This window comes from Rhinopithecus bieti, unplaced genomic scaffold (assembly GCF_001698545.2).
Source record: "Rhinopithecus bieti isolate Rb0 unplaced genomic scaffold, ASM169854v2 scaffold_1530, whole genome shotgun sequence".
Classification (NCBI taxonomy): domain Eukaryota; kingdom Metazoa; phylum Chordata; class Mammalia; order Primates; family Cercopithecidae; genus Rhinopithecus; species Rhinopithecus bieti.
In genome coordinates, this window is record NW_016803808.1 from 2,765,997 (window position 1) to 2,787,929 (window position 21,933).

Consider the following 21,933-nt stretch of genomic DNA (forward strand, 5'->3'; position numbering starts at 1 on the left):
ACTGATGCCCCAGTCTTGAGGGAATGTTAAAGGGAAACTCAAGAGTTTCTGTTGTTAAATAAAGACTTCTACAGATCAGCCAAATAATAATTCATTTTACAAATCTATTTGTAAGATACAAGAGGAATCCATAGAGGGAAGACATTTAGATTATCAGATCACATAATGATAAATGAATATACCAAATGTTAAGGGCAACGATTAGATTCTGTTTTTAAAAATATTTTTTGCTGCCTTTCCTTTCATTAACACAAAAGTTTGTAAAAGTGATGATATTTGACTCTGTTACAGAAATGAAATGCTGAGTGAATAGAGTCAATTACCACTCAAGCAGGAACTCAATATTATCTTTTTTTTTTTTTTGAGACAGAGTCTTGCTCTGTCACCCAGGCTGGAGTGCAGTGGCGCCGACCTCGGCTCACTGCAAGCTCCACCTCCCGGGTTCACACCATTCTCCTGCCTCAGCATCCCTAGTAGCTGGGACTACAGGTGTCCGCCACCATGCCCAGTTAATTTTTTGTATTTTTAGTAGAGAGGGGGTTTCGCCATGTTAGCCAGGATGGTCTTGATCTCCTGACCTCATGACCCGCCCGCCTTGGCCTCCCAACGTGCTGGGATTACAGGTGTGAGCCACCGCACCCGGCCTCAATACTATCTTACCAAAACCACATCTTGCCCACAACTCAAAAGTGTGAGCTAGACCTGAACTGGGACCAACAGGTCACCAAAAATATATGCACACAAAACTCACAGACACACACCCACACCCCCCGTAAAAACATCTAAAAGCACCTAACGAAGTCTAAAAAAGCAAGAATAATGTCTACATTAAACCAAAACAAAATCAGAGTTGTTTTGCATAGCTTGTAACCCCTGCAGAATCTTTCATCTTAGCACTTTTTCTGGCCTTCCAAACAATGTTCACTGAGGTCATGACAGATGGAAACGGCCTCTCCTGATTGTGCTTCCTAGGTCTCCACTAACAGCTCTGCCGAAAGGTCTCCAGGAGCCTTCAGACATAATTAAAGAAGTTCTGGGGATAGAAGCCCCATCTTTACTACCACAAGGAAGGTTCCTACTAAAGACCTCTCCTAAGCCTTCTCCACTGGCTCAACCCTGAACACTCAACAATGAACATTCCACAATGAAATACAACAACACCTACCAACAAACCACAGTAAGTGCTCTGATGTAATTACACAAAAAATTCAGACTGGACATAGCTAGATTGTTTTCTAAAACGGGGGAGGATTTCACATAGTCACATATGGCTAGTGATACAAGTAGGTCTACTACGAAACTCAAGTGAGAAGGGTCGGGGTGAAAGTAATTATGAATGAGAAAAAGAACATCATAGAGCCCAAAGATTATGAGCAGCTTCTAACAAGCAGAAACAGAAAAATAAACCGGTGAAAGCAAGTCTTAGTTCAGCAGAAATTAAGATGATCAAGGCAGAAGAAGAGAAGAGCATGAGCACCGTGGCAGGCAAGTCACATTATCAGCAAGTTACCTCCCTTGCTCAGGGCCACCACATAGCTAATAAGTAGAGCCGCTGACAGTCGACCAATTCCAAAGCTCCATAACACGGGACTCTGACACTTCATCAACTAAGATAAAATTAAAAGACCTCTTGCATGATCAAATAAGAAACCATTTTTAAAAAGTCAGTATAAATACCACATGGCAAAGTGAAAGATGTGTTTAATACAATGTCAAACTAAAAAGCAAAAGGTAACCATAAGTACAGTGTGAGAACAACTTAAAACATATGAACACAGGATTAATATGGTTTCACTCATGAAGACAGTAATAGTATGTAATAGTACGTGTAAAGAGTTTGTGGCACTGAAGACTTTTTTCCTTTAAATTTATTTTAATGTTGTTTATTATTGTTTCCACAATAAAACTATACATTTTTAAAGGAAGGAAAAGATATCACCTAGAGTCAAAAGAACACATTTCCAGTATGAACCAGTACACTATAGTGTATAGTAAGCAGTGTACTGTACACTGTAATAATACAATAAAAGAGAATTTGACAAAGTAGTGCCCTCCCCAGAAACATGCATGAATCAGTACTCATCTGCATGTGCTCTGGGGACTAAAGGACTCACTGAAGCTCACAACACAAACACAGTGCTCTACAGCTGCTCAAACTGTGTCCCCAGAGCCAGACTGCAAACTGTCACCAGGCCAGGAAATAAGTGCAGAAATTGAAATGAAGCATTTAGAAACCTGCAGTTCAACACTGCAGTGACATCCAAACGTGTGATCATTTTCCTAGTAATTCATTTGTATTGTATTTTACAGACGTATCAAAGTACAGTGGATTAGAAACTTCGAAACAAAACAAAAAACCAAAATCCTGGTCTTCGCCAAACACGTTGGGGAGCACTGCACAAAAACATATGGCATCAGTCACTGCCTCGAACAGCTCAGAGGAGACAGGCTGTGCACGCAGAACCGTGCCAAAGGGGACTGGCAGGGGTGCTCCTGCCCTATATAGAACCTAAAATGAAAGTATGGGGCATTTGAGTTTACTATACAAGGCACCAAAGATATTTACAGATGACCCCAACAGTTCTCCACGTATTTAGAGGGCACTGACAGGGAATAAAAGACTTTTTCACATTTATCAGTAGAAGCAGTCTCCAACAGCCCTGTAAAGCAGGTGAGAATGCTGAGGTTGGGGAATTTCCACCACTATTAAGCCTGAATTGGGTCTTTCTTGAGCCCAGTGCCCATGTTCTTTCCTCTCTACCAATGGTTCTGAAACCACCAATGCTGATTCCACAGGTCTGGAGTGGGACTCAAGACACACGTAAGCTTTACAAGCTCCCCGTGTCGTCGATCTGATGCACACCCAAGTCATAGAGCCGTGCAGTCTCTTCAAATGCCCTGACCCACATGGAGCAGCTGCTCACTGTACAGGTGGCCAGATGAGCCATAGAAGCAGGGCCCTGAACAAGGCAGGAAGGCGGAACCATTTCCCAATATTCTGAGCAGCCTTGGTATAAGAAAAATATTACAAAACCATAATCATGATTATGCTTCAATTACTCCAAAATGAGTAAGTGAAAAGAAAAAAGAAAGACAGTTTCAGCTTTTCTGAACTATGATTAAGCCCACAATGATTAAGCACAGACACAAAGAGTACAGCTGGAGGAAAAGGTGTGGGAAAGCAAGGAATAGCAGAGCGCATGAACCTGCCACACTCAGATCCAAGCCACAAAGAAGGGGCGCCTACTGGTCTTGCTTTGCTTGCTCTCTTATGAAAAATTATTGCCGGGCGCGGTGGCTCAAGCCTGTAATCCCAGCACTTTGGGAGGCCAAGGCGGGCGGATCATGAGGTCAGGAGATCAAGACCATCCTGGCTAACACGGTGAAACCCCGTCTCTACTAAAAAATACAAAAAACTAGCCGGGCGAGGTGGCGGGCGCCTGTAGTCCCAGCTACTCGGGAGGCTGAGGCAGGAGAATGGTGTAAACCCAGGAGGGCGGAGCTTGCAGTGAGCTGAGATCGTGCCACTGCACCCCAGCCTGGGGACAGAGCGAGATTCCGTCTCAAAAAAAAGAAAAATTATTTGGCTAGCTTTTCTACTCTTGATTAACCTCTTATGAGTTATTAGATAGTAACAGTCATTCGTTTGTCCAAAACATCATGCTTGAAATTGTTAATTTGCATCAACCTTATCCCTCTCGGATACTGCGACTATCTGGAGACCCCAGCAGCCTGCACATTACTCTTGCCCCAAATTTAATCTAAACTTAATTAAGTCTTTAGACTTAACTTCGATTTTAGAAAAAATACAGGGTAGAGGATCAAGTTAAACAACATCATGAGAAAAAAAAATCACATAAATCGAGGATGAGGGATATTCTGAGACCACTGGCCTGATCTTTGAAAAGTCAACGTCATGGAGAAGAAAAGAAAAAGATGTGGGGGACTATTCTGGATTGAAAGAAACTAAAGATATACAATAGCTAAATGTAACACACAACCTCAGTTATATCCTGGTTCAAAAAAAACAAAACAAACAAACAAAAAAACCCCACACCTAACTAAAAAAGGGCGTATGGAGAACAATTAGGAAAACCTGAAAATGGACTGGATGTAAGATAATATTAGAAAAAGGGCTGCCATTTTTATTAGGCACGATAAGGGACCTAATAATTTCAATGATTTTCAGGAGATCAATGCCACCCTCGGTGCAGGTAAGTGCCACCATGTCTGCAGCTGGCTTTTGAGTGATCCCACAAAGACACCAGAACAACCACAGAAGCACAGAGATAAATAAATCAGTTATGGCGAAGATAACAGTAACAAACATTGAGGAGAGAATATAAAGATGCTCATTCTACCACTTTTTCAATCTTCCTGTATGTTTGAAAATTTTTTTTTGAGACAGAGTCTTGCTCTGTTGCCCAGGCTGGAGTGCAGTGGCATGATCTCGGCTCACTGCAACCTCCGCCTCCTGGTTTCAAGCAATTCTCCTGCCTCAGCCTCAGCTAAGTTTGTATTTTTGGTAGAGACAGGGTTTCACCATGTTGGCCAGGCTAGTCTCGAACTCCTGACCTCAAGTGATCTGCACGCCTCGGCCTCCCAAAGTACTAGGACTACAGGCGTTAGCCACTGCACCTGGCCTGAAATTTTTCATAATTAAATACTGTGGATAAAGTGACCTTTTTTGTTTATATTAGTAAAATGGACCAGGGGTCAGCAAACTGTCTCTGTAAAGGGCCAGGCAGTAAATACTTTAGGCTTTGCAGCCCACCTGGTCACTGTTAAAATTACTCACCTCTGCCACAGTGCTGCAAAAGCCACATGGACAATGTATAAACGAACAAGGGTTGCTGTGTTCACATAAAACTTTATGCTGAAAGACACTGAAATCTGAATTTCAGTCACAAAAATTTGAATTTCCATGTCATAAAATATTACTCTTCTTTGATTTTTTTTTTTCCCCAACCATTTAAAAACGTGAAACCCATTCTTAACTCAAAGGCTGCAAACTACCAAGTGGTGGACTGGATTTGGCCTATAGGTCAGTTTGCCAAATAGACTTTTTAAAATGCTACTCATTAAGAATGTTTTCTGACCAAACTGTCAAACAGTTTTTCATAAATATTACTTTAATAAGTAACTATTAAAATCACTGTGCTACAAATGCTTCTACAATTAAAATGTTATCAACATAATTTTTTTTTTTTTAGGTCTTGCTTTGTCACCCAGGCTGGAGTACAGTTAGTTTCGAGATCACAGCTCACTGTAAACTCAAACTCCTGGGCTCAAGCGATCCTCCTGCTTCAGCCCTCTGAGTATCTGGGACTACAGGCGTGTGCCACTGCTCCTGCTAATTTATTTTATTTTTAGTAGACACAGGGTCTTGCTATGTTGACAAGGCTGGTCTTGAACTCCTGGCCTGAAGTGATCCTCTTGCCTCAGGATTATAGGCATGATGGGATTATAGACGTGAGCCACTGCGCTAGGCCGTAATAATCTTCATTAAATAAGTGTTCTTCCCAGAGAGAAACACTTCTAAATTTCATTAAAACCATGCTTATTTTACAATTTTATGCCATTTTAATGACAAATCATTTAAATTTTTATTGTAAGACCAGCGGAGAGCCCAGCATGATGATGCGCATCTATAGTCTCAGCTACTCAGGAGACCGAGGCAGGATCACTTGAGCCCAGGGGTTCAAGGCTGCAGTGAGCTATAAATGTGCCACTACACTCCAGCTTAGGCAACAAAGTGAAATCCTGTCTCTGAAAAAATAAATACAGACCAAGGGAAAAAATAAAATCAGTATTTCAGAGATGCGTGGTTGAATTATCAGCACCCTCTCAATCCAATTTAAGTCTCTTCCTCAGCAGTCACCTGGGTAACAACACTCACTGCTAACATCAGCCTCCCTCCTCTCCTTGTCCTTGTGATTCCAAACACTGTCATCACTGGTAGAATTTCAAGAATGGGTTCCTCAATAGTCTGAGCCTGAGTATTTCTCAGAAAGAGGCTTCTTTGCCAAGGAGTCTCACCCTTTGTGGGTTAACAGATCTTTACAGCCATTAAAGGTGGGGACAGATGCACAAAATTGACCTGAGATATCAAGTTGACCACAAGAAGAGTCCAAACTCTAGCCCTGCCTCGTGGAGAAGCTGTTTGTGCACAGCAGCCTCGGGGTGGCAACAGATTGGCACTCATTTCACTGTCTGAGCCTCTACATTCTTGGTTACAATGGAAAAAGTGACGCAGCCTACCAGCCTCAAAAATCCCCACTACACTGGGCCAGGCACAAGCACTATTTTTTTTTTTTTTTTTGAGATGGAGTCTCGCTCTGTTGCCCAGGCTGGAGTGCAGTGGCGCGATCTCGGCTCAAGGTAAGCTCCGCTGTGGGTTCACACCATTCTCCTGCCTCCGCCTACTGGAGTAGCTGGGACTACAGGCACCTGCCACCATGCCTGGCTAATTTTTTGTATTTTTAGTAGAGACAGGGTTTCACCATGTTAGCCAGGATGGTCTCGATCTCCTGACCTCACGATCCGCCCGCCTCTGCCTCCCAAAGTGCTGGGATTACAGGCGTGAGCCACCGTGCCCGGCCAGGCACAAGCACTATTAAACCTTACCAGCATCCTAAAGGGTTGAAGATCTCCCAGTTTAGACCAGCACTGTCCAATGGGAACAGCATGTGAGCCACATATGTGATTTAAAAATTTTTAGTAGCCACATTTAAAAAAAGTTGAAATTAATTTTACTAATCCAATATGTCTAAAATATGTTCATTTCAACACGTAATTAATAGAAAATTATTAATGATCTATTTTATATCCTTTTTTCACAGAATGTCTTTTAAATCCAATGTATATTTTATACTCACAGTACCTGTCAATGCCCTTCAGTGGCTAGTGGTTACCAAATTGTACAGCCCAAGGTGAGACTGTCTTTCTCTCCCTACTCTCTGTGCCCTTCAAACTGTCACTCCCCCAGTCGCACTACCCCTGCTCATCACCCTTGCCCCAGCCTCAGCTCCACCCGGTTTACTCACTTACCTACTTAGCCCAGACCCCAGTGCAGGTTATTTCAATACCCTAACTAGGACCCAGCATCCTCAGCTGCAATCTGTTCCTGAACTCACCAGAATTTTACTTTACTCCCATGATTATAATAAAATTCTCTCAACTATCACAGATGAAATGCAAATTATAAAGTCCAGGGTTTCTCGTCTTTCTTGGGAGAGCAGTGTGCAATTAGAAACAGCAAGGGCGGCTGGACGCAGTGGCTCACACCTGTAATCCCAGCACTTAGGGAGGCCGAGGTGGGCAGATCACGAGGTCAGGAGTTTGAGACCAGCCTGACCAACATGGTGAAACCCTGTCTCTACAAAAAATACAAATATTAGCCGGGCGTGGTGGCGGGCGCCTGTAATCCCACCTACTTAGGAGGCTGAAGCAGGAGAATTGCTTGAATCTGGGAGGGGAAGGTTGCAGTGAGCAACCAAGATGGTGCCACTGCACTCCAGCCTGGGGGACAGAGGGAGACTGTCTCAAAAAAAAAAAAAAAGAAAACAGCATGGGCACCAGAATCAGGAAGGCTGGGTTCTAACTGAGGCTCTGCCACACACCACCTGTGTGACCAACCCTGAATGAATTACCCAATTTTTCTGACCCCTTAAGAGGTAAGAAAAAGCAGAAAGAAAGAAAACAGAAGGAAAAAGAAAAGCCACGGACCACTGACTACACAGTTATAAAAGATGAAATAAGTTTGTATTATAGCATCCGTCATCCAGATTGATAACAGCAGCATGCAATCAAACTTAGTTTTTTCCTTCCTGCCCCAACTTCTGTAATCCTTAGTAGTTGCTGAGCAATGCCCACTGAATCTCTCCCATACTTCAACAACTGTGGGGCCTGGCACTGTCATTCTGTCCATTACTGCCCAGTTTCTCAGCTGGCTCCTCCTCCTCATTCTCCCAAATGAACCGGCTCCTACTCACTTCCTATCTCACTCCTGCTTTCCCTATCACTCACCTCATTCATTCCCACCACTTCTGGGATAATCGCAAAACGTTCTATCTACAGACCCACTTACCCTGAGACCACATTTTCTACTGGACACCAGACATGCCTCCCAAGCACAAGTCTGCGAATCAATTCAGGGCTTGCTGCCTAAGAATCCACTGGGAAGTTATGTTAAAAATACACAGTTCTGGCCAGGCACGGTGGCTCACACCTATAGTCTCAGCATTTTGGGAAGTGGAGGCAGGCAGATCACTTGAGGTCAGGAGTTCAAGACCAGCCTGGCCAACACAGTAAAATCTCGTTTCTATTAAAAATACAAAATTTAGCCAGGCATGGTGGTGGTGCGTGCCTGTAGTCCCATCTACTTGGGAGGCTGAGGCATGAGAATCACTTGAACCCAGGAAGAAAAGGTTGCAATGAGCAGAGATCGTGCCACTGCACTCCAGTCTGGGTGACAGAGAGAGACTCCATCTCAAAAAAACAAAAAACAAAACAAAAAAAAACACATTTCTAAGCCCTCTCCATAGATACTATGAGTCAGTACACCTAGCATAAGGTCAAGGGAGCTGTACCTTTAAAGCTGTGCAAATGATTTTGATGGGAAGCCAGACACTGCCAGATACTGCAACTGCCCATCACCTCCTAATCCTCACACGTTAGAAAAAGAAGCCATAATCTTTACAAACTTGCTCTCTCACCTGTGCTCCCCATCTCAGCTCAGAGTATCAGTCATTTCCGGGTCACTTTTGTTCAAAACCAATGTACCCTTGGAACACTGGATAGACCTGCCTCTGAAAGCACAGTCGGAACAAGTCCTCTCCGACTGCACACGGAGCCCAAGACATTCAGCACATCATGCCTGGCCCTCCACCACCTGCCACTCTCTGCCTCCCACTTCAGCCTTCCCAGAGCCACCACAGCTCAGGCACAGGACGCTCCTCCCGGCCCCAACCAAGCCCTCTGTGCCCATCCTTTCTGGTCATCTTGGACTGCTCTCCCATGAGAATCACCTCAGCTCCAACTCCACCTAAGCAAATCTCACTCGGCACTCCAGCTCAACGCAAAGCAAAACCTTCTCGCTGCTCTGCTCTCAGTGGTCGGGGTAAAAGCACTCTCTCTCCAGAAAGCTGTCAAAGTACTCTTTACACAAACGTGATAGGATTTCTCATGCTCTGCCTTACTTCCCTCTATCAGGATGATCTGGGCACCTCTGTCCTCAGAGTAGAAACTGTTCTCATTTTTCTCCCATACTCTGAAATTCTTCACAGATTTGCCTTGAATGCATTGTTAAATTTTGAAATCTAACATGTAAATTGCTGAATAGCATACAACTTAGAATTTATAAAACCTATGGTTTCATGAGCCATCTGTGTATTATCAGGCAATCTAGCTTTCTCCAAATCTCTGCCCTCAATTTCCACACACTATTACTAATCACATAAAAGAGCTAAAGAGCACACCAAAATAGCACTTCACCTGCCTCCTACCTGTATGCTGTTACCACTTTCCACTAATAGCTGGGCGGGCTGAGCACTGAGTCATTAAGAGTGCCATTTTCTGAATCATCCACACCACTTCCTGCTCTTAATCCTTCTAAGTTAAATGTCCAAGAATTGTGCTGACAAAGCCAAATTCTATCTTAAGAAATAAAATGGGTTTAAAACCTAAAAAAGTATAGCCTTTTTATTTGTCTCACTGAATGTTCACTACAGAATGCATACCTGAGTTGGGGTAGAGACAAACATCATTAAGGTCATGCTCTGGCTCCAAGGAAGTAAATATCTTTCCCTAAAATAGCAAGCAAAATGAATTATTAAAAGTTAAAGGACAACAACTTTTGGCAATGTCAAATAAACTGAAGCTGTAACTGAACCATCTACTCCTATGTAAAGAAATAAAATAGCCTAATTCAAATACAAAATTTAAATTCTTAAAAATCTTAGAGAATTTATCTTATCAATTTATCAGAAAATCCCATTTTGTAGATGAAGAAACAGGCCTAGGGAGGAGAAGTGACCTGTCCAAAAAAAAAAGAAAAATTACAACATTTTAAAGATAATGTCAACATGGGAAGAAAAGATGAAGTTTAAATTATGCATCAACTTAAAAAAAATCTTTCATAATCTGTGAAGCGTACCCAGTTTAACTTGTATTGAAAGAAATCAGAGGACGGCTGGGAGCAGTGGCTCACACCTGTAATACCAGCACTTTGGGAGGCTGAGACGTGTAGATGACTTGACGTCAGGAGTTCAAGACCAGCCTGACCAATGTGGTGAAATGCTGACTCTACTAAAAATACAAAAATTAGCCAGGCATGGTGGCCTGGGATCTAGTAATCCCAGCTACTAGAGAGACTGAGGCAGGATAACTGCTTGAACCCAGGAGGTGGAGATTGTAGTCAGCCAAGATAGCACAATGGCACTCCAGCCTCGGGTGACAGAGTGAGACTCCATTTCAAAAAAAAAAAAAGAAAGAAATCAGAGGAGAGAGATGGCCAGCATGGAAAATGAGGACAACACTGCCATGCCTGCCCCGCAAGGTTTTGAGGAGGATCAAGTGAGACAATGGACATAAAAGACAAAATCCTACAAATACCTAAGTGTTAGTTACTACGTAGTTAGGGCTAAACTGTTTCTATTTTAAGTGTTGGGGGAAAGTGCTCTATCTTTCAAAATTGTGTTCTATCTTCTCAAAAATTAAGAGAAGGGAAGTAAGAGAAAGATGCTAAGAAGGTGGGTGTGGAAAAGGCGATGAGAAAGATAAACAAGGTAAGCGGGTCGGGCAAAGCCAAGCAATGTGGGTGTTAGTCAAGAGGAAGTCTTTAGTCATAAGAAACAAAAAAATGCCAAAACCAAATTTACTGTAGCAATTACAGTGTGATGATTTCAAGAAGTGATGCTGAAAATTTCTGCCAGCTCTTGCATTTGTAACTCATTATGAGAAGTCTGACACTAGGATGGACTGAGTGCCCACGGCAAAAAAGAGCAGTGTCAGAGCACAGACAAGATGGTTTGTGTCCAGTGAAGAACACGGCCAAGTCCTACCCCAAGACTAACAGTGAAACTCACACAGCTGCCTCCCGTTCTTCTCAAGTTGCCACTGAAAGAGGAAGGAAAAGAGGGGAAACCAGGAAGCGAGGGGAAAGGAATTAGAATGGTACGGAACAACAATGACAGAAAGGTGTCAAAGGTGATACTAATCCACACATTGGAAACTACACAGAAGTTAAAGGGTATGGAAAGACACATCCAGATTGGTAACAGTCTTTCCCTTAGGCTGGATGAAAGCCAGGTCAAGGATAAATAACTTCTACTTTACCAGTGTTTTATGAATTTTAAGAATAAAACATAAGCATTTGCAGTATTAAAATAAATATTGTTTTAATGTCAATTAGTTTGAATTGCCAGAAAAACAGCAGAGAAAGTTCTGGTCTAAGATCACGAATCACCCTTAAAAAAGCCCTCAATATCCTCCAAACTCAAAGCCAGCAAAGCAGACAGCACAGACACTTCCCTGGGCAATCATCAGGGTAATTCTTCCAAGAATTTAGACAGACCGAAAGCCTGTCTTTTTCTTTATGTTCTTCTCTGTAACATAAACAAAGTCACCAGAACTTATGAATGAGGTGATGGCCTCAGGGATGCAGAACACACGTCTGGTCTCCAGGAGAGATCCAGAGAAAAAAGGAAAATAAGCCAAGGAAGACCCATACTTCAGGAATTAACAAAATGAAATTTAAAAAACCAAAGTAACAGCCTAGAAAGCCAGAGACTCAACAGGCAGCTGAACTGTGAGGGGCTGTCTGTAGCATGTGTGCCTGAGCACAGGCAGCCCCCATGGAATAGACTGGCACTTGCACTGAGGCACGAACTGCTGAGGCTGGTGGACCGTTCACCCAACTTCATCACAAATAAGTTTTTAAAAGTGATCTGTTTTTAAACTAAGAATGCTAAGTTTCTAATGAATTAAATGCAAAGAACTCTTAAAAGCATAACTATACTGAATGCATTTTCCCGTTGATTTGATGAACTTTTACTATTCTCTCAAAATACTTCAGTTTTAAAATGAAAAATGAAAAACAGAAGACAGATTAAAACCAGCAGTATAGGATTTTGTTACATTTCAAATGACATTTAGAGCTGAGGAAAAGGAACATCAAAATATTCTTAAGAAATACAGCTTTTAAGGCCAGGTGCGGTGGCTCACGCCTGTAATTCCAACACTTTAGGAGGTCGAGGCAGGCGGGATCATTTGAGGCCGGGAGTTCAAGACCAGCCTGGCCAACATGATGAAACCTCATCGCTACTAAAAATACAAAAATTAGCCAGGCATGGTGGCACAAGCCTGTAATCCCAGCTACTCCAAGGCTAAGGCATGAGAATTGCTTGAAACCAGGAGGCCGAAGTTACAGTGAGCTGAGATCACAGCACGGCACTCCAGCCTGGGCAACAGAGCAAAACTCTGTCTCAAAAAAAAGGAAAAGTATAAATTTGAGATATGTAACAACACAAACATGCATGGGAGGATAATTAGTGGCTCTTAAAACTCTTCCTACATCTGTGAGGGAATCTCGGTATCTAGGGGGTTTCTCAGGTCATGGATCAACTTTTTTAAACCATGATTTTCTCTCCACCTAACTTAACATCTAAAATGCATGCCAGTTCTAGATAATCAGGAAAATTTCTTAACAGAAAGAAAGCAATCATGAATATCTTATCTATCCAAAAGTAACTGCCCTCCCACTAAGTTCCCAAATGGATATTCAGTATCTCTTTCTCAACAACCCACATAAAAAAAGCAATGGAGAGGAAAGGATCATTCCGAACACCTGCAAATAAAGCAGCAAGTAATTTCAACCAAAAATACATACGGAGTTCTTATTCCACATCTTGATAATTCGAGAGTCAGCAGACAAAATCAGATCTAATGAATCCTGGAAATGAACAGACTTAATGGGCAGCCCATACTGGTGATCTTTAACTAGCAATGGCTTATCAGATCGAAGGTCATATAATAAAACCTGAAAAAAAAAAATCAAAACCAAGTTATTTCTGTTTAAACAAACTAGACATTTTATCTTCAAAGGAAATATTTATAAGTGAGAATAATGGCAGCCATTTTCTTCATTACTTTGTTATGAACACAATGAACACCCTTACTCAAGATGTTGAGATTTGAGATTCTCTCCAGAAAGATCTCTTAAATAATCCTTAAAGTATACATTTTATGAATTCAACCCCAAGGGTAATTTTTAAGAGTACTGAACATACTAAGAAAGGAACAAAAAATGAAAGCCCATAAGAATTTGTTTAATTTGTTCAACAAATACATACTGAGGGCCTACATACCAGGCAGTGTCATAGCAACAGATATAAACAAAAATGAAAGACATAATTAGCAACAGTCCTAGTAGATTCAAGACAGGTGGTGGTAGCAAGGCTATGACTTCTTGGGAGAAGGGGAAATCTCTTCGGACCCCTGTCATTAGGGGCAAGGAAGCCTGGGGAAGCTCCCCTAGGATTAAGTCCCAGGTGACAGATCCCCTCCAGCCCATGATGACAGAGAAAGTTAATCTTCCAAGGCAGGGTTTCAGACCTCTTGCAGGGAGGGAGGCAAGTGTACAGGCTCTGCCTTAAAGGAAAGAAAGAAGTACTCCTCGGACTAGCATTGCTAATGCATGTTCCGCTGACCACTCATGGCATGGGCTGTAGTTAATGATGCTATGTTTAAAAAAAAAAAAGCCTCCTTGAACATACGAATTTTGGAAATATTTATTAAACATATTTCTTGTCTGCAAGAATTCCTCAGTGCCTTTATTTAAAAAGCACTGAAACTCACTGTGAATCTTTAAGGGTAGAAGTCTGGCAGACTCCCAAAACTGTCTGACCACAGAATTCTCTGTTCCATAGACGCTGAGAAATGCTGTTCCAAACCACTAATGAGAGTACTTATGGTCAGGCCCAGTGGCTCACGCCTGTAATCCCCACACTTTGTGAGGCTGAGGTGGGAGGATTGCCTGAGCCCAGGAATTCAAGACCAGCTTCAGCAACACAGTGAGACCCTGTCTCTACAAAAAGTTAAAAAATTAGCCAGGTGTGGTGGTGAAGGCCTATCCCACTGCAGCTCCAAGTCCACAGCACCACAGACTGACCAAGGCAAGAGTCAAGATTTCTCAAGGTGCTAGAAGAATCCAGCATTAAGGCATATCCCCTGCTCTGGCTAAAATAGTATGGCCTCATTTTGTGTTCCCACAGTATATTTCTCATGACACATACACACACCACTGAAATAAAAACTTAGATGTGAAGTTTCCAAATTAAACATATTTACCTGCCCCGTGGATGTTCCAACTGCCATGGTCAAGGCACCATTAAATTTCAAAGCAGAGATTGTTGGTAAATTGTTTATCCTGAAAAGCAAAATATTCATGCTTCATGAATATATGGCCAAACCTCCTTCCAAGTAACAAGTTCATTATTAATCTTGACTTCAAATCTAATGGGGGAAAATCACATTTCTAGCCTTCTGTTTAAAAGGTAACTGCAGCCTGGTAAGATGACTCACACCTGTAATCCCAGCATTTTGGGAGGCTGAGGTGGGAAAATTTCTTGAGGCCAGGAATTCAAGACCAGCCTGGGCGACACAGTGAGACACCATCTCTACAAAAAATTTTTTAAAAAAAGCCAGTTGTGGTGACACACACCTGTTGTCCCAGCTACTTGGGTGGCTGAGGCAGGAGACTGCTTCAGCCTGGGAGGTCAAGGCTGCAGTGAGCTGTTATCATTCCACTGTGCTCCAACTGGGACAACAGAACAAGACCCTATCTCAAAAATAATAAGTAAATGGTAATTGTATTCAAACTTTCATAATCAAAATAAAATTACACTTTATATACAAAATGTAATCTACTTCTTTCTTCCATTTTAATTAAGCCAGAATAAAGGTATTTAAAGAAACATCCCCTTTTATATTTAAGAAGAAATAATTTTGTTTGGATATGGGTACAACATTTCCACTTTAAAATGAGCCAAGCTCAGCTAAAACAAAAGACTAATCCTCAAATAGGGAGCCCAGAGCCTCTGAAAGTACCAAAGACAGACTGAATGCTATGGCTACAACTCTAGAATATGCTTCTCAAATACCAATCAAGCCAATCAGCAGCAAAAGCAATGATCTCCAGTGGAAAGAGTGCTAAGCGATGAGTCAGAAGTTGACAATATTGCTATCAATCCCATCATCCACATGCCCTTGGCCCAGGACCTAGAGTCCTGGCTGTTGGCTGTCGTCATCATCAGATCTCTTCTGCCACCTAGAGCTTGAGCCTGTAACTGCACTGGGGCACCTATGGGAACCTTGAAGCCTCTTATCTACAGCAACTTTAGTCACTCGCTCTTCAAAGTACATTCAATCATTTCTTTCAGTACAGTGATAGATTTCTCTACTTATTCCTTTATCATTTTCTTCGTATGTATTTTTTTGGAGACAGGGCTTCACTCCTGTCACCCAGATTGGAGTGCAGTGGCATGATCTCAACTCACTGCAACCTCTACCTTCCGGTTCAGGCAATTCTCCTGCTTCAGCCTCCCAAGCAGCTGGGACTACAGGTGTGCGACACCACTCAAAGCTGATTTTTGTATTTTTTTTTTGTAGAGATGGGTTTTCACCATGTTGCCCAGGCTGGTATTGAACTCCTGACCTCAAGTGATCCGCCCGCCTTGGCCTCCCAAAGTGCTGGGATTACAGGTGTCAGCCACCACACCTGGCCCATATATGTTATCAAGTTTTACAATTTTTGTTGTTATAAGAATGTTTTTCCATTTATAAGCTTTCTAGCCGGATAGTGCTAATAAATAACAAGGTCACTGATTTTTGCACATTTTATAACCAATTTATTTAACTGTTATATTAGTTCTTATAGATTTTCAGTTATTCTTCTGAGTTTCCCAGGCACAGAAACTTATGTCATCTGGAAATGGCAGCCTGCTTCCCCTATCCAACACTTACACTTATTGCTTTCTCATATTGTATTGGTTCCACCTAGAACTGACAGCTTCTAAGGTTTGTAGGGAAAACAAAAACAAAAAAACTAAGCATTAAAAAAATAAAATAAAATTACCTAAAATTGAATCAGAAAAAAAACCCTAGTTTTAACATTCTGGTATACACCCAGGCTTCTTCCTGTGATTATGCTTGTGTTCACTGTTTTTCTGATAACAAGGTGGCAACAGTCTATAGACAACGGTATGGTTTGCTTTTCCACTCACAGGCACATTTGGACCACCTTTCCCCAGTAATAAATATGCTTCTGCAACATAATTCTTAAAGGCTGAATAACAGGTATGCCATTGATGAGTATTTTGTTCATCTGTAAAATAAATATAATAACAGTGCCTATAGCAATGGGCTGTCATATTAAGTAAGTTAATATATGTAAAGAACTTAGACCCAGTACCGGCAAATAAAAAGCATTATCTGTTAGCTATTATTTCTACTAAGCTTCATTTAATCAATATCCGCAGGTTCTTTCTAAGACTTATTGTTAGCAGGGTTGTGATGGACTGTCCAGGCTGAGGAGAGTGAGCAAATGCATGCTCTGGGCACACGGGCAGACATTTAACCTGAGGTGATGTTTTCTGTAGGGCAATTTAGCAATGTACCAAAAACCTTCAAAACATGTATGCTATTTACTCCAGAAATTCAGGTTCTAGGTATCTTTTCTTAGGAAACAATCATAAAACTGTAAATGGATGTATAATAGTGAAAACTCTTCTGGTTGCTTTAAATGTAGGAATTGGGCAAACAGGAACAAGAAAATATTTAAAAAACACTTGCTTCCTTCCACCTTAGAATTCAAAGCGCACCTCTGTGGACTTTGTGGTGGACTCCTGGTTCTATCACTGGATCCTACAAAATCGGAATATAAATTCCTGCAGTGTCATTGTTTTAATAAAATTCTACAGCAACTAAAGAAACAAGACTTTCTGTACAGTATTTGGAAAGAAATTCTATCTGGCTTACTCACTAGTGAGCTTTTACAGGAGAGGATTTTTATGAAAAACAATCATGGAAAGTACAATTTCAGATACCCTTTACAATTTATTTGAATTTAATACAGACACATTACTTAAATCAAAAGTTGACAAAAATTTACGTTGCAAATTAATTTCTACTTACTCTGAATCTGCTGTGACACTGTTTAAGGCGCAGTCTAACAGACCAACTCTATTAATTTCTACTTACTCTGAATCTGCTGTGACACTGTTTAAGGCGCAGTCTAACAGACCAACTCTATTTCGAGTTCTTGGGTCCCAGCACTCCACTCTCCCCTAAGCAAATGAAAAACAATTTTAAATAAAAGCTGTAGAAGGCCAGACACAGTGGCTCACGCTTGTAATCCCAGCACTTTGGGAGGCTGAGGCGGGCTGATCACCTGAGGCCAGGAGTTTGAGACCCAGTCTGACTAACATGGCAAAACCCTGTTTCTACTAAAAATACAAAAAATTAGCCAGGTATGTGGCACACACCTGTAATCCCAGCTACTTGGCAGGCTGAGGCAGAAGAACTGCTTGAACTCGGGAGGCGGAGGTTGCAGTGAGCCGAGATTGTGCCACTGCACACCAGCCTAGGCAACACAGCGAGACTCTGTCTCAAAAAAAAAGAAAAAAAAAAAAAAAAAAAAAAAAAAAAAAAAAAAAAAAAGCTGTAGAATAAAATTGAATAAATAAAATCTGCTAATAGGAAATCCTTAAAACACATACAAAATAAACCTAATTAACATTGTTTATTTCATAGAAAGTAAAAGTTTAACTGTTTACCTTATAACCGTTTTAGTACTGTTTAAGTGTTTTGACATGAGCTGAATTTCTTTTAAATTGCAAAAAAAAAAACAAAAAACCAAAAACAATAATAATAAAATGGTCCACAATGCAATGCATAATCTTGACTGGAACCTGGATTGGATGGAGGGGCAGGGAGAACCGTGCTGAAGGTCATCTTGGTATAATTGGGAAAATTTTTAAGTTTAAAATGATTGTATCAATGTTAACTACTTAATATATATTATTGCACCAACATTAAATTTATTAGTAATGATAACGATATATATATGATTTTATAGGAGAAAGTCCTTATTTTTAAGAAATCCATTTTAAAGTATTTAGGGAAGAAATAACATGTCTGCAACTTATTTTCAAATGGTTCAAAAAACATTTTTAATATATGTACATGTTCATAGGAAAAGAAAATCCAAAATATATATATCACTAAACTTTTACAAAGATGTGAACTTTTAAAATAAAAAGCTGGGGAAATTTTTTTTTTTTTTTTTAATGACAAAAAGAATCCCAGCCAGGCGTGCTGGCTCACTCCTGTAATCCCAGCACTCGGGGAGGCCGAGGCAGGTGGATCACCTGGGGTCAGGAGTTTGAGACCAGACTGGCCAACATGGCGAAACTCCATCTCTACTAAAAATACAAAAATTAGCCAGGCATGGTTGTGCGTGCCTGTAATCCCAGCTACTAGGTGGGCTAAGGCAGCAGGATCGCTTGAATCTGGGAGGCAGAGGTTGCAATGAGTGGAGATGGTGCCACTACACTCCAGCCTGGGTGACAGAGCGAGACTTCATGTTGAAAATAAATAAATAAATAAATATATACATACACACACACACACACATATATATATATAAAAGCTATCACCTCATTATCCTGCTCTAAGGAATCAAGCAACTCAGTCTTTAAATAAAAAGTCCAATCAAATATAAAACAAATATTCTAAAAAAATAAAGTCAATATATGCTTACCTCTATGGTTCCTGTGGCAAACAAGCCATGCACTGAATTTATGTCACAAACGTTATTCTCCCTAACACAGGAAAGCAGTAAGAGAGAAAGTATTAGTTAGCAGCTACTTTAGTGGGGAAGGAATATTAAATAAATAAATAGTCAACCCAAATTCTGGGGAGAAAGAAGACACAGATTCTCTCTCACTAATCTGCAAATGGAAAACACTAAGGTATGAAAGGGTTAAGTGCTTGGCTCACAGTCACTGGAGTTTCTGATCCCCAGGGTGACACTCTACCTGCTAGGTGACAAACAAGGAGGGACTTCCTTCTGAAATACTATTCCACTACCATGAGAAGAAAGGGTCACTCTATTTTTTCAAGGTATTTTCTTCCAAGGCAGATAACATTCTTAAAAGAACATACACTATCACCATGACAATCCTGAGCCTTGACAAGCTTCTCCTGGGTACATCACTCTAAGTCTCATTTTCTTTCTCTGTAAAATGGATATTTCACCTACCTCAGGGGGTTGTTATGGGGATTAAATGAAAAAGACAGCAAAGCGTTCAGCAATGCCTGGGGTACAGAGGACTCTCAATATAATGCATTGTGAAGTTACTACTACAAGTTTTTAAAAATAAAAATAAAAGCATTTCTAGCCAATGTGAAATAAAGAAAACTGGAGTTTACTTGGTTCTTATTATCACAACATGTTCGCCTAACCTTTAAAAATCCTCTCAAAGCACTAAGAAAATTCAGCAAGCTCTTCATATACACAATGAGAAGTAATCCAGCTTCTACTCTTGACTAGTTGTGTGGCCTTGGGCAAACTACTTACCTCTCTGAGCCTCAGCTGCCCTATCTGTAAAATGGCACTTACCATAGAAATCTGTTCTAAGTTTAAAATGAGTTAATAAAAGTAAAATGACTGAATAACACCGCGCACAAAGTAAGTGCTTTCCTACTGAGTTTATCGTTATTATTTGTTGTGATGATGACGATGATGGATTCATTCCTAAAAACTCTTAATGCATAATACATATGTGCAGACTATAATGTATGATAAAAGGAAACTTTAAAAACCTTAAATGTCCGCTAGCAAAGCATAAAATTGAAAATGGCACTCCAAATTAATTCAAAATTTCTCCACAGGAGAAAATATCACAAAACAAAACCATGAATGTAAATTTAAAGAACACTGCAAGTAATAATAATAAACTATTTTTAACTGACTTAAATTTGAGTATATGAAAAAAAGCTTTAATTTTGAAAGTAATCACCGATCTTTCGGTGAATTTTTTGTTTAAGAATAAATTCAACAGTACTTTTTAACTAAGTTGCTGGGAGTTTTGCTTAATTGCAGTATTTTATGTTACTTGTTAACAAACTGAGCATCTGGCTCCACCTCCTGGTCAAAATGTATATAGCAGTATCACTAAAACGATACTCACGCAGCATCAGTTTGTAGAGGATTCAGGTATCGTCCTTGTTCTAAGTTTAACCTATAAACTTCAGAACTGTAAAGTAATAAAGAAAGTTAAAAACCTGCTAAACTACAATGAAACTTTAAGTAAATATAAATTTTATAAATATATATCACTCATAAGCCATCACTTCTTTTGTAAAACTGATACAAAATGTATTCTAAATCTGAAAATATTCACTTTATGAATTTGTTCATGTATAAAAGTAATTTAAACCATTCACGTGCCAAGAAAATATTAAGTCATTACGTAGTATACTATTTACAAATAAGATGGAGAATACAAGATCCAAAAGTACACGTAATGTATTTACATATGTATATAAGAAAGGACTAGAAGGAAACATAATAAGGATCTCTCTCGGTGGTATAATTATGGCTGAATTTTTTCATTTTCTTAGGGATGGAGTTTTGCTCTTGTTGTCCAGGTTGGAGTGCAATAGTGCAGTCTCAGCTCACAGGTGCCCATCACTACACTTGGCTAATTTTTTGTATTTTTAGTAGACACAGGGTTTCACCATGTTGGCCAGGCTGGTCTTGAACTCCTGACCTCAGCGGATCTGCCCACCTCGGCCTCCCAAAGTGCTGGATTACAAGCATGAGCCACAGTGCCCAGCCTGAATTTTTTCTTTTCTGTATTTTCCCAGTTTTCTAAATGGGTATGTGTTTGTATATATATTTTTCATGTATTTTACAGATATATATATACACACATACACACACATATATATACACACACATACATATAAACACACACACATAATAGCCACCAGCCAAATACCTGGTCAAATGCTACCTTTTTGATGACTACAAAAAAAATACAGGCGGGGCGCAGTGGCTCATGCCTGTAATCCCAACACTTTGGGAGGCCGAGGTGGGCAGATCACGAGGTCAAGAGATTGAGACCATTATGGCCAATATGGTGAAACCCTGTCTCTACTAAAAATACAAAAATTAGCTGGGCATGGCAGCGCGTGCCTCTAGTCCCAGCTACTCAGGAGGCTGAGGCAAGAGAATCGCTTAAACCTGGGAGGTGGAGGTTGCAGTGAGCGGAGATTGCACCACTGCACTCCAGCCTGGTGACGGAGCTAGACTCCATTTCAAAAAATAATAATAATAATAATACAGGCCAGGTACAGTAGCTCACACCTGTAATCTCAACATTTTGTGAGGCCAAATCAAGAGGATCATTTGAGCCCAGGAGTTCAAGACCAGCCTGGGAAACATAATGAGACCCCATCTTTATAAAAAACTAAAAACCAAAAAGGTACTTCGAATAAAAAGTTTTGAAATACTGTGCAATAGGGCTAAGAAACTGACTTTATCAACTACATTATACATGTATATCTCCAAATTTAGCACCATAATAACAGAAGCCAAAGATATAACTCCTAAATTAGTTGGTCACATGTAGGAGTTATAACCTTTAAGCAACTTAAAAGCAAAGATAATGTCTTATTCTTCTTTAAAAAAATTAGTCCTTCAAATACTGCTGTACTTTCAGGGGGAAAAAAGGGGGTGTTTCTATTGAAATTGTACTAAATTTTTGTCTACAATTTATCCTGTTAAATATTGTAGATAAACTGCCAATACTAACAGTCAAATACACTAATGGCTTTGGTAAAAAAAAAAAAAAAAAAAAAAAAAAA

General features: G+C 40.4%; 1 protein-coding gene and 1 long non-coding RNA gene across 3 annotated transcripts in view; one reads left to right on the forward strand and one right to left on the reverse strand.

Moving 5' to 3' along the window:
- NOL10 (nucleolar protein 10) overlaps positions 1 to 21,933 on the reverse strand; it is a 117,696-nt gene that overhangs the window by 72,049 nt on the left and 23,714 nt on the right. Inside the window, 6 exon segments of the mRNA XM_017853853.1 lie at positions 9,741 to 9,807; positions 12,890 to 13,039; positions 14,350 to 14,428; positions 17,260 to 17,345; positions 18,821 to 18,881; positions 20,253 to 20,318. Of these exon segments, the coding sequence (XP_017709342.1) occupies positions 9,741 to 9,807; positions 12,890 to 13,039; positions 14,350 to 14,428; positions 17,260 to 17,345; positions 18,821 to 18,881; positions 20,253 to 20,318 (509 nt within the window).
- The window catches only part of LOC108516404 (uncharacterized), a 77,818-nt gene that overhangs the window by 54,616 nt on the left and 1,269 nt on the right, over positions 1 to 21,933 (forward strand). The window contains exon 6 of one of the 2 annotated variants that reach the window (XR_001881818.1): positions 973 to 1,171. The exons of the other annotated variant lie outside the window; for it this stretch is intronic. This is a non-coding gene — a long non-coding RNA (uncharacterized LOC108516404). Of the gene's footprint in view, positions 1 to 972; positions 1,172 to 21,933 lie in introns of those variants that run through there. 2 annotated transcript variants of the gene reach the window in all.